The 12358-nt window shown below is 41.7% G+C and overlaps 1 protein-coding gene and 1 non-coding gene across 7 annotated transcripts; both read right to left on the bottom strand.

Moving 5' to 3' along the window:
* Nucleotides 1-1161: 1161 nt before the first annotated feature.
* On the bottom strand, nt 1162-1234 carry Trnak-cuu. Its single transcript has one exon. It is a non-coding gene; the product is annotated as a tRNA-Lys (tRNA).
* Nucleotides 1235-2359: 1125 nt separating this feature from the next.
* Nucleotides 2360-11941, bottom strand: LOC108094896 (NAD kinase). 6 transcript variants are annotated; one of them, XM_017195736.2, is made up of 5 exons: nt 10141-10242; nt 7268-7662; nt 4399-4776; nt 3446-4103; nt 2360-3040 (listed from the first exon to the last, which is right to left on the bottom strand). In XM_017195736.2, the coding sequence occupies exons 2-5, from the start codon at nt 7588-7590 to the stop codon at nt 2753-2755; spliced, it is 1647 nt and encodes a 548-aa protein (XP_017051225.1). In that variant the 5' UTR covers nt 7591-7662; nt 10141-10242; the 3' UTR covers nt 2360-2752. The 6 variants fall into 6 exon arrangements, with proteins under 6 accessions (XP_017051225.1, XP_017051226.1, XP_017051229.1 ...); XM_017195737.2 differs by lacking the exon at nt 10141-10242 and adding an exon at nt 10058-10133; XM_017195740.2 differs by lacking the exons at nt 7268-7662; nt 10141-10242 and adding an exon at nt 11417-11941.
* Nucleotides 11942-12358: the final 417 nt, after the last annotated feature.

Raw genomic sequence — 12358 nt, 5'->3', positions numbered from 1 at the left:
TTGTGTAAAACTCATCGAAGGAAAATCGGGGGAAAATAGCATAGGCGGCAACAACTACAATGGAGCAATAAAAAAGGTGGAGACTTCCATTGAAGTGTTAAAGTGGCGACGCCAAAATAACTTCAAAGTTAATGGACTAGAAATCGACCAGGACTGATGGCATTAAATAATACAATAAATGCAGAAATGCTTTTGGGAGTGGATTAAAAGGGGCTAAAAAGGCCCATTTCGGCTTTTGGGGGCCTGACAAATTGAATTCTCCACATATGACAGCTTAACTTTTCATGCTGGGGGTTGAGCCGAAGACAAATGTGACTCAAAACTGATGCGGGTCATTCGATGACAATCTCTGGCCTTTGGTCAAATTTTTATCACAATCGAACAAGACAAAAAAATAAACAGAGTGAAAAAAGGAAACCGGAAAACCCATTCGGCCGCAAATGTTTAATTTCCTTTTGTTTGAAATGCTACACACAATCCCTGAGCTTGAGCTGTCATTAGCATTTGCGAAATCTATTTAAAAGCCCGAGTGCCAGTATCCCCCAGTATCCCTCAAAGTTCAAATGTCACCCGGACTCGTGTGAGTATGCCTGTGGTGGAGATATTTTCCCATTTCCCCGGGGACAGTGGTTGATTCCGCCGAGTCTTGCGGGGGTGTCGCATATTTAGTGGCATTCAATTGGAATATCAACACGTGCCACATCGTCATCTTCAGCAGCTTCTGGAGCGGCCTTTGCTTCTGCTTTTCGCATAGTTGTGTTCGCCTTTTCCGCTCGGCATTTGTCTTAGTGGAGAATGAGCCAGAGTTCATTAGGAAATTCCGCAAATATTTTGAATTTATTATTGCGCTTTTATATTGCAGCGAAATTAAAAGGAGCTGGCAAAGCTGAAGGGGTTTCCCCTTGGCAGTGAAAGTGAATGGTTGCGAGACGAATTAAAGGAGGTTTCTATTTAAGCCTGTATATCTCCGATATACTCATCTGAACAGCTTGGTTAATGCAATGATGATAATGAATACAACCAACGTATTATAAAAATTATGAGTTTAGAACCTACCATGTTGTCGTTAGATAGGTTTTCTAAGATTTTTTAAATGAAAAAACATAATTGATTTTTTAATTTTGTGCATGTTGTAAAAACTATAACCACATTAAAAAAATTCGCCCAACGTGGGGCTCGAACCCACGACCCTGAGATTAAGAGTCTCATGCTCTACCGACTGAGCTAGCCGGGCACTTGATTACCTTCCTGGCAGGTAATATAATTGGAACTCGCGTATATATAGTATATTTCAAGTAATAAAGTTCAAAATAATCTATAAATACTTTAAAAAGTGTTTCCAAAATGTTAAAATTAAAACTCACAAACCAAAACTAAAGAATCTTTCCACTTTTCCATCTTTCCACGTGTTTCTCAAATGTGGCTGCTGACTTTTTTATTTACATTCCTACAAAATAATTTTATTTAAAACTAACTTTACATTTGACCCGATTAGGCGGGATTAGGCCAGAATATAGAGCAAACCATACAAGCCAGCTTACGAATAAAAGAAAAATTAAATTAATGCGCTTTAAGCCATTTATTTCACTTAGAGCAACTCGCATATAAATGGGTCGGAGGCCGAGTCCTGCGCAGTGTCCGAAAAGGGGGCGTGGTTAAGGACGACCAATCGGGTGGCTCGGATAATACGCATTGCTTCTATCCGCCAGTCAGAGGAAAAGCCCGAAGCGAAAGGAAGCTGGGAAAATCACTCGGCTCTCCACTTGTTGCTCAGCAAGTGAGCTGGGAAAACCCCAAAGGAAAAGCGTGAAAATTGATAATAAACGCACTTCGCACGTACACACATTCGCACGAACATTTAAGGGGTGTGGTGGCATAGAACACTTCTAGTCACATTTATTGCAAGCTTTTATTTTATGCTTTTGATTTATGGTGCGGCTTTTACACTTAGGAAATTGTCAGAACGAAATTTTTCCGACTGGCCGCCATATCATAATCATTTACTCTAGAAAAGAAAACGGAGCATATTTTTAGGCCTAGCATCAGAAACTGAGACCACTTTAAAGATTAACTTGGTCATAATCTGGGAACCATACTTAATCCGTTAAAAGCCCAAAGGAAAAGTCATTTTATGATTAATTTGTACTCCTTTTTTTCGCGCCATCCATCTTCTAAATCAGCTTCCTAGACATTGACCAATTGCCGAGCCATTAATTCTGCCTCTTTGAAAGCCTTTTCCTCTTAAGTGTCCTTGCAGATTGCTTCTGTTCTGAGCGCCTCACCCCCACTTATCTGGTTAATTGGTTTTTTATTTGCCTGTTGCCCGGTCAGAAGATACAACAAAGACAAGCGGAGTGGATTGTGTGGCGCTTTAAGTAAATAATACAGTTTTTATTACCTCCATCGAATTGTACAGATAACGTTAGTCAGCTTAAGTACTTAGCACTCGACGCAATTAATCGTAGATTACGTAATAATAAAAACTTAAGAGCTAAGCCTAAGCGATTTTGTTTTTGTTCACAAGCAACAACGGAATTTGCCTAGCTTAAACAAACATTGCGATCGTAATCGATTAACATTTAACATTTCAACCAAGCGACTTATAAGGTGTATTGTACAATAGAGTATTTTCGCTACATAAACTAATCCTACGAAATTGCACACAAGCAAACCCTAAGAACTAGGACTAAATCTAGGCTAATTGGCCACGCTAACAAGTTGCGAACTGGGGGACGATGGGGCTTTGTTACCATTACGCATCGTAGAGCTTCAGATTGTCGAACTCATCAAGCGTGTCCTCCGACCCAGAGGTGGTCAGATCCGACAGCTCATCGAGGCACTTCTGGCGCTTTCGCACATTCCAGTGCAGACCCTCGGCGAGGGAGTCGAACCAATCGGAGATTTGGTCCTGGGAGCAAATGCTAGGCACGGGATACACGGAGGTGGTCACCCGCAGGCTGTCGCCATGGTTCAGCTCCTGATCGTTGCGTCCGTCGAAGGAGACGCGTGAGGTGTTGCGGCTATCAGGTGAAATGGATATCTGCAAAGGCAAAGTAGGAAGTCATCAGATATCTGTATATCTAGTTGATCATATAACAGTAGTGATATTAGCTGTTTTGCATTTGATGCTAATGCATTATTCACGACTCAGACAACCAAAGTCCAAAAATTAAGTTGAGTCATTAAAAGTTGTTTAAAAAGCAAACAAAATTTTAAAACAACATAAGAACTTTGTGAACTTGTCAGTGAACTTTAAAGGCTTTAAATACTTTAGAAGTATTGTTACTTTATCTATAAAGTTATAAATTAAGCGAAGGAATAACGATGTGGAATATTTTTTTTTAACTTATTTAGCATTCAGTATTAAAGTCTTCCAATATCGTTGCTCAAGCTTAACAAGTTTAAACTTCGAATATTGAATTAGGGCCCATTTAATGAAGCTCACCTTCAGCTCCACTCCGGCGGGCACCACAATGGGCCTGAAGCTCAGCGAGTGCGGGCAAATCGGAGTCACCAAAATGGCCGGCACGGAGGGATGGATCATGGAGGCACCGGCTGCTGCCGCATAAGCAGTGCTTCCCGTGGGCGTGGAAACGATAAGGCCATCACCCTGAACCGAGGTGATGTACTTGCCGTCCAAGAAGATGTCAATGTTGCTCAGATAAGGCGAAGGTCCTCGGTTGATCACCACCTCGTTGAGCACCAGGATGCTGTTGTTCGGTGAGTTGTTGTTGTTGCACCCGAAATTCCCTGTTTGTCCGTTGTTGAGCTCCACGTAGTTGTGCTGCCTGTGCAGGCTGGGCTTCAGGAGATTGCCACCTCCAGCGGGCAGCAGGGACTCCTTGCGACGTTCGCCCTTGCGGTGGATTGAGCAGCGCAGGCGACTGCGCAGTGTTAGGGCGGCATGACCCTCCAGGACGTTGGTCACCTGCTCCTGGAAGTTGTCGCACTCGAAAGGCGTGAGGAAACCGAGGGATCCCAGGTAAAAGGCCATCACCGGGGGCACCGACTGCTGGAACAGCTGAGATGCGTACAGCAGAGTTCCATCGCCTCCCAGGCAGACGATGAAGTCGATCCGATCGGTCAGGTCATCGCGGCCATCCCTGCGGGAATAAAGATAGTTATTTAAATTGTTTATAAAAGTCAATTACTAAAACCAATCAATTTTGATTATTCCCTTCTGGAGGTTTTCATAAAGTAAAGGGAATATGATTTTAAAATGCCTAATTTGCCCAGCTGGACCTAAGCCCTTCTATAATTATTGTTTAATAACTTAACATTCCACTCTCGTAATTACGTAAAATGTTAATTAAAATTCTAAGTGGCTAGCAAAGCTTCAAAGCATTTGAACTCAAACACCGCCAATGAAAATCGTTTGGGCAATCGCTCCCCACTCACTTGAAGGTCTTCAGCTTTTCACGGAATGCCAGGAAACGTGCTCGGACTCCTGCGTAGTCCCCGTGCACCTGCCGGAACTTGGTGCTCTCCTGCTCCAGCTTGACGTCATCCCGGAGGAGTTTGTCCTCTAGGACGGCGGACTCCACCCAGACGACCATGTGCTTCTCCTGCACCAGCCACTCGACCAGCTGGACGAACGGCAACAGGACCTGCGAGTCCTTCTTCTTGATCACCAGGACGGCGAGTGGTGGCTTGTACCAGGTCAATCGCTGGCTGGCCGGATCCTGAATCTGCATGATCATGGCTGAGTTCTTCATAATGCGACCACATGGCCCGAACTGATGGAACGGCGACGGAGCATTCAGACTTCTAGTGCGCCTGGAAGATAGTTTAAAAAAATAAGTTGGTTTAAAAAAGATCATTTGGGAGGGAAGTATAGCTCTAAGAATACACCTTAAAATACGGGGATCGGGCGCCACTGGGGCCACCTGCTGCTCTTCGACCTCGGAAATCTGGCGCTGCAAGGCCGGCGCTAATTTCAACTTTTGGTGCTGCATAACGCCAGGTTCTTAACTATTTTGGATGGTCACGCCCTTCTTATATATAGTTTTCTTAGCGCTAAACACAAAAACTTGTTGGAATTTTTCGCTGCGAGCGCGACTGGTGCTCGTTCGAAGGTTACAAAATCACTGACAGGCCAATTTGGCCTGTTCGGAAACACTAAATAAAGGTATGTATATAACGAATTTATATTTTTGTTTTCATTACAACAACACGTAGCAGCGCAAATAAACTTGTTGAATCTGCGGTCCAAACAAACAGGAATTGCACATGCTAACAAAGAGAGAGACAGACGGACAGAGAGTGGGGCCCAGAGAGAGATGGCCAAGTGAGCGGAACTGTGGGAGAGCACTGCTGCTGTTGAACTCTGTGTGCGTGAGTATATGCGAGTGCGGGGGTGCAAGTTAACGGGTTTGATTGATGTGCTAATATGAGATGAGTCAGCACAAACTACAGAGAGCGGAGAGAGCAGAGATGAGCCAACGGCAAATGAGCCGTAAGATAGACTAGGCAGAACTGGACCAAAGAATCATGGGCGCCGAGGATTAACAGTGGGATGCATAGTCAATCTTAAGTTTGAGTTATTAAAAGGCAAAAATACTGTTTACATAAATAAAGCAAACTAGTAGTTACACAATTTAAAAAAGTACAAAATAATAAAATTGATGCCTATAGTACGTGTCATTTGGCAATTAAATTTCCCATCAGATTGCACTTGTTATAATTGACTTATCCCAGAGATAGTCCCATTGTGCTCGAGTACAGGGTCTGACTCACTTAAAGACAAGGTGAAATGACAAAAAACTTGGGCGAAAGGAGCGCGTCGAGGGATTAACAATAAAATTACTCATACGTTCTGATGCAGGAAGATGTGTTGACAGAAGGTGATCTTTTTTCCCCATTGATTTAATCATTATAATGACTTCGGGGAAAATTCATTCATTCACTTACGCGACTTGTTTGACAGTGAACGCCCGATAAACACACTTGCCCGATCGCTAGTAGAATTCGACTAACTTGAGGTTCGGTGCGAGAGCTAAACAACTTCAAAAAAGCACTGAATTCTTTAAAAAGATATGCATAAGACGTCAGCATGACAATGCATAAATATTCAGGCCTGAAATCATTTACTTTCTGTGATCACAAAGTCCGAATTATTTTCAATTTCCCCCGGGCCTTAATGAGGGGCCCCACTATATAATCGACTTGCCGCCCAGACATGCCATGCAAATGCGGTTAAAGCCACCTGACCTGCACACCTTTGGATTTCGGCATCGCGAATCGGTCACGAGCGACTGTCATTCCGATTCGAATATATTTCAATACGTTTACCTGTTGCCTTTGGTTTATAACCGGCGCCAAGCACAAACTGGCACGGATTTCAAACTTAACTGGCGTCTCAAGTTCTTCAAAACAAACCGTAAAAAATAGTAGCTAGCGAAGAAAAAACCTACACATAAATTAACAAACGGCGCCATCGTAGTACCAATAAGCGAGGTGTTAACAAACTCGTTTTTTAAGTGGCCAAAATATGAAAAAGAAAACATGCCACAAACGCTGAACTATGCAGAAAGGTCAAGGACTTTTCAGTTAGTGTTAATGAGCTGAGAAAACTGTTTTAAAGCCAAGTACAGGCCCCGAAAACTGATTTATTGATAAACAGTTTGCTTAATCATGCTGCTAGACGAATATCAGTTGTGAAATTGATACTGAGTTCGGTGTGTATATAATTAGCCGATTTGATCTGTGTAAACAGTATGCGCCTAAATGCATACCACACTTCCAACACCTGATAAGCGCCAGTGACAAGCTAAACACTTGATTACAAAACGGCACTCCTTATCGAACACATGCCTCCTACAAATGTTCGGGGACCTGATAACTTTCAAACAACCCCACTGAGGGAAATAACGTCATCTGACGTTGATAAATTGACTTCGGCATTTTTGTTTATTTAATTAATATAATTGGCTTGTTTTTAGGGTTTTTTTAAAATAAGTTTTTGATAAGTTTAGAGGGAGATAATTTAATTTTGGTTTACCAATTTTTTTTAAACTACGTTTGGCGTTCTCCCAACTTTCCTTTGCTGGCTTATTTTATCAATAAAAAATAATTTTTTTTTATTTCACATTAAGTAATATGCGACAACGCTAGGTAATAGTTACATACAAGTTTTCGGTTTCGTGGAGATAACAATTCATAACCACTTATAAAGTTTTTCCCAGTGTGATGTTCTCATTTAGGCTTATCGAAATGGGGTTTGTTCTGGGTCACCGCAAAACAACTAGGTTTAATTTGGATTACTTACGGCCAAGTGCCGCTACGCCTGCGTCGAGTCGTGGAATCGAAGTAGCCGTCATCGGGATCCTCTTCGGATTTATCCTGATGGTTGGCCAAACCGTTGGCCGAATTTTCACTAGCCACGTTTTGATCTCTGGCCTTGGTGCTGGCAAAGTTCGCCTTGTTCTGGATGATTCTTTGACGTTTAACTGAGTCATTGTGGCGCCTGAGGAGATCAATGTACTGGGTCTGCTGGTGGCCAGTGCCACTCCAGGCCAACTTATAGCTAAATCGCTCCTCCAGACGGTGCTGGTGCAGGGTGGCCAAATCAATGTCCGACAGGCACGTCATACTTAAGTCTTTTGTTTACCAAATATCACTCAAAAAGTCACAGGAGATTCGTATTGTTAAAACATTATTCCACTGAAATTGGGTTGGGATATTTTAGCTACGCAATCGCTTGGCATTTCTGGGACCCATAATGGAACCCCACACTCTTTTAATGGCCTTGATTCCACCTAATGGTAAACAACAATAACCTTGCTCCCTTTACTGGAGGTGTTAACACGGCTAAAAATTTTGGTAACAAAAGAATGCAATACATTTTTGTGGGATATAAAAAGGTAACTGCTCTGGCGCGTGGTAAAAGTTGATAAACAAAAACGATCAGTTTTTGGTTTTTCGTGAGTAAACTGGTTTCGTATTTCTTTTGAAATTTGTGCAAAATACATTTGTTATTAGCAATCAAAAAGTTTGTTTTGTTTGCCTTTTTTTTTGGCCAACCTAACGGACCAGAAACGTAGTTCCGGCTTTGACGCAAAAGTCATTATAATTGGGGGAAAGATGGCTAGAAAGGAGCGGGACAAGGCCTAATATGCGTCATTAGCCAGCTTCCGCTGGCGGGGGACTGGCGGTGTTGGACTTGGCCAACTTTTATCGCCTGCTTAGCCACATAACGATGTCAAGTATAAATCAATTGGCAAGCAATCTGCTGGCAAAAGCCGCACGAACAAAAAAATCGGACTTACTAAACAACCACAGTTAGCTTTATAACGAGAAATATAATTAAACATTTTTTTCGTGATTGCTTTGTGTTGGTCAACAACCTTTTAATAAGCGAAAAATCCAAAAACGTCCACTTAGACCACATTTAAACAGTCTGCAGCTCTTTCAAAAAAAGCAACCCACTTGGGCATAACAGTATCGCCAGCCATTAATCTAGAAATCGTGACCTGCGTGAGTAATGAGCTTCAAGATCTCAAACATTTCAGTTTCTTTCCGAAAGTGGCCCATCAACAGTTCGTTAACAGAGGTCGCTCGAAGATTCTGTTAAGTGGTTGATAAGATGGGGAAGTTAACAGAAAGGGGAAGTGTCTGTCTTTCGAATTTTGTACAATTAAATATTACGATTATAATGGATTCTATAGTACTTTTTGGGGTGTATTCGCCACACAAAGTCGAATAATCTTCAAAGCTTTTTCCGCTCAATATGATTGGATTATAGCACTCGTTACATTTGAGTGATCACTCTCATTTGGAATTCTAATTAAATGTATTGCATAACAAGAATCGCAGTGCAGTAGAATCCACAGTCTATACCGCTCGCGTGATTGAAAGTCTTCCTTCTCTTCTATTTTTACGGAGATCAGGAAACAAAAAGTAAGTACAAGTCATTGAATATGTTTCTGTAAAGTAAACAAAGGAAGGCACCAACCATCGCCCCCTGTAATCGCCAGTTACATCCGTAGTAATCGGACTATGACAATAGACGAGTACATAAAGCGAATTATAAATGACTTATGGTACAAAGAAAATTGAAATAAATAAGCGACGGGCGCACATTAATTAATCAATAAGCGGACGATCCAAGCAGCGAAATGCGCAGTGGCCGCAACTAAGTTTAGTGATTATCATTGAATGGATCGGAAAATGGGCAAGGGAGCAGCACCCATGGATCAGTGAAACCACCTGGCCACAACGTGCCCACATGTCTGAAATGGTTTGCGTGCAATAGTATAATTCAAATGACGCCTTTCGCCAACAATTCAAAAGTTCTAAGGTTGCAATTGCAGGTATTACAGTTGAACTTGCATACTAAATGCCTAACCCCTGTTTGCTTCTACTTAACGAGGTATTAAAAAGTATGGGCCTCCACTTTTTTTACAACACATATAATTTTTTTAAGCAATACTATATGTACAGAAAACAAAGATTTGAATTTGATCTGGTTAGTGAAGGTTTCATACATAATAATAAAATAAAACTTGATATACTGGATACAAATGTATCCGAGGTATATCAATTATTTTTAATGTTCAATATTTTATGATAGAGCACAAAGATTTAAATTGATGTCATTGTTATACTTTCATTTGCATGCAGAAACTTTGTACTATAAACCAAGCAAGCAATTAATTTACATAACAAATGGAACCGTGTTTAAATATTGAGTTTTAAAGCCAAAGAACATGTCATTAAAAATAGGTTTTTAGATTATGGAATTTGAACTGCAATTTCACGAATTAATGCAAATACACGAAATTCAGTCAACAATAAAAATGTAGTTTTGGTTCTCTAGTTGATCATTAATAAATTTAGACTTAAAGCCTCTAGAAAATTCCTAGATACACAAACCTCTTAAGGTTCGAGTGCAATTTCATGATCTAGTGCCGCAAAAGATTGACGGATTGATAGCTGGCTAGCTGGCTGGCCATAGAAGGAAATCGAAAGTGGGTTGGGGCCCAGACCCCAGAAATGCCAAGTCATGTCTGCGCTAGAAAAAGTTAACTAGTGGCTGGCAACAAAGTACTCTAATTACACGTTATATAATCTGTTTTATTTTCTTTTTAGCACAAACGCGAACCAAGCCGAAGCTTCCAGCTACGGCGGCTTCAAACTGACCAGCGATCGGTGATCGGCGGGCAGGTAAACGACCGACTCAAAAACGAAAAAGCCGCTCCACGATCGACGGCGGTACAGCTAAGCCAAAGGTGCGACAGGGACGGGTAGAGAGCGCGAACACGACCGTGTTGTCCGGTGAACATGCGATAACTGAGCATGGACGCCAAAAAAAGTGATTAAATTGGACGATCTGTGCGCGATTCCGATTCGAAAATAAAAGTACGCGAGCCGAGCGATTTTGTAAACAATGAACGTCGATCGCTGGCGGGTTTTCGCCGGACATCGCTGGTAAAAAACAGCTGAGCACAGCCACGCGTCGCGATCGTAGAGAAATATGAGTGCAACAGGTGCTCTCACTGTTATGTAAATGGAATGAGCGGCTAGGGGTTGTCTAATTGCTAATATTAAATTCCACAAAACATGATTGATGAATGGCAAGAGATCTGCAATCCAAGCAAAGCTTTGAAATCCATAAATAAATTTATGGAGTTGTAGGAAAATGTCTTAGGGGTCAAACAGTAGATCAATGATCCATCAAATAGTGTATATTAGTTACAGTTCCGTTTTAAACCCAAAACGGTGGATTGCAAAAACTAAACCTAACTACAGTAAAATCTTTAATGAATCGAAAAAAACGTGAGATAGACAAATGCAATTTAGCAAAGGAAATCGATTTTTGTTCCTACATCTGGCACTTGTCACACATTCGTCACACGTGTTAACAGTAGTAAAAATTCGCAGAAAAGTTACAAACAACATGTGTGGGCCACTTGAGACCAGGCATTTTCCGGCTCCCTCTAATTGATTGCCAGCTATATAAAAAGTGCTAAATTTCCTAAATTATTTTGCACTACAGTGATGCTAAAGTTAGCATTAACAGTTGGTTTTAATTAAAAAATTTTAATCAGCTAATAACTTACAAGCTTTAAGACCCACAAATGTTCTATGTAAGTCATTACATACATAATAAATTTGGCTTTGTCTATAAGTACAATTTTTAATAAATTCCGAGAGTAAATTGCCCTTCGCCAAATGTAAGATTAATGATTTGGAAAATAGTTAATTAGAAAAAAAAATTAATTTCAGTTGTAAATTGATTTTACTAATAAACTTTTTAATACTAAAAAATATTGGGTGAAGAATCGGTGATTTCCCAAGACTCAATTGATATTTATTTTGATTTGATTGTGACCCAGATTTGTAAACAGGATCAGCTGATTGCCACTAAAAAAAAAAGCCTCATCCAGGTGTTTGCAGCTCAGTGCCACCCACTTACCACCACCATCGCATCTGGAGGTCGTCGCTGGCTGTGCCGTTAGTAATGTCAGGACCTGGAGCCGAGGATGCTGCTGCTGCGGAGCTTCCCTGCCGCCCACTATTTACGTGGAGCAGCTGATTGTCGTGGTCGTCGTAGTAGGACTCATTCGAGGAGGATCCCACGGAGCAGCCGGTGGCCTTCGGTACCGTTTGGGCGGGCGAGGGGGTGGCTATTGGATTGGCCGGGATGTTGTTGAAGGAGGACGTCATTGCGGTGGTCACTCGTGTGTTTGCTTGTGTGTGTGCGTGTCTGCGCACCTGCTTGTGTGCGTGTTGTGTTGGCCTCTGTTTGACCCACTGACGCGATGCACCTGACCCGCTAACCTTTTGACGTCTCCAACATCCAATTGGCCACTTCCCGGTTTTAAGCTAGCGCCGACTAGCTACTGATTTGCGATTTCGAGAACGCGAGTTTCAATGGGTCCATGTTATTTGTTTTTTTCTTGCACCATTTCCCGTTAGTGTGACCGTCGCGGACCGATTCCAAAATACTAAATTCACATGTGGGTGAAATGAGCAAAGAACTTGATATGCAGCTACATTAGGCCGCGAAAAATAAATATGACATTTTGCGCTTTCTCGATTGCAGAAAAGGATGTCGGAAAAAAATCTTGAGCATATGAAATTTGAATAGTTAGCTAGTTCTTGGCTTTGAAAAAATTTTTTGTAACCCCTCTTGTCAAAGTGTTGCCACCTCTTAATTTTGTTCCTGCCAGAAAGCTGCTTGCTATAAAAACAGCTAAGCGGCGCGGTAACTTTTTGAATTTGAAAATTTCAAGGACATTTTGCTCACTACTTACCGAAACTGAGTGCGTTTTTCCAGTAAAGTAATGGGCAACGGTTTTCTCAGCGGTGCTGGCGAGCTGCCAGGCGTTGAGGCATCCCCATCCACAATTTCCCG

This window comes from Drosophila ficusphila, unplaced genomic scaffold (genome assembly GCF_018152265.1).
Source record: "Drosophila ficusphila isolate 14025-0441.05 unplaced genomic scaffold, ASM1815226v1 contig_414, whole genome shotgun sequence".
In the NCBI taxonomy this organism is placed as follows: domain Eukaryota; kingdom Metazoa; phylum Arthropoda; class Insecta; order Diptera; family Drosophilidae; genus Drosophila; species Drosophila ficusphila.
This window is presented reverse-complemented; position numbering and strand designations above follow the sequence as displayed.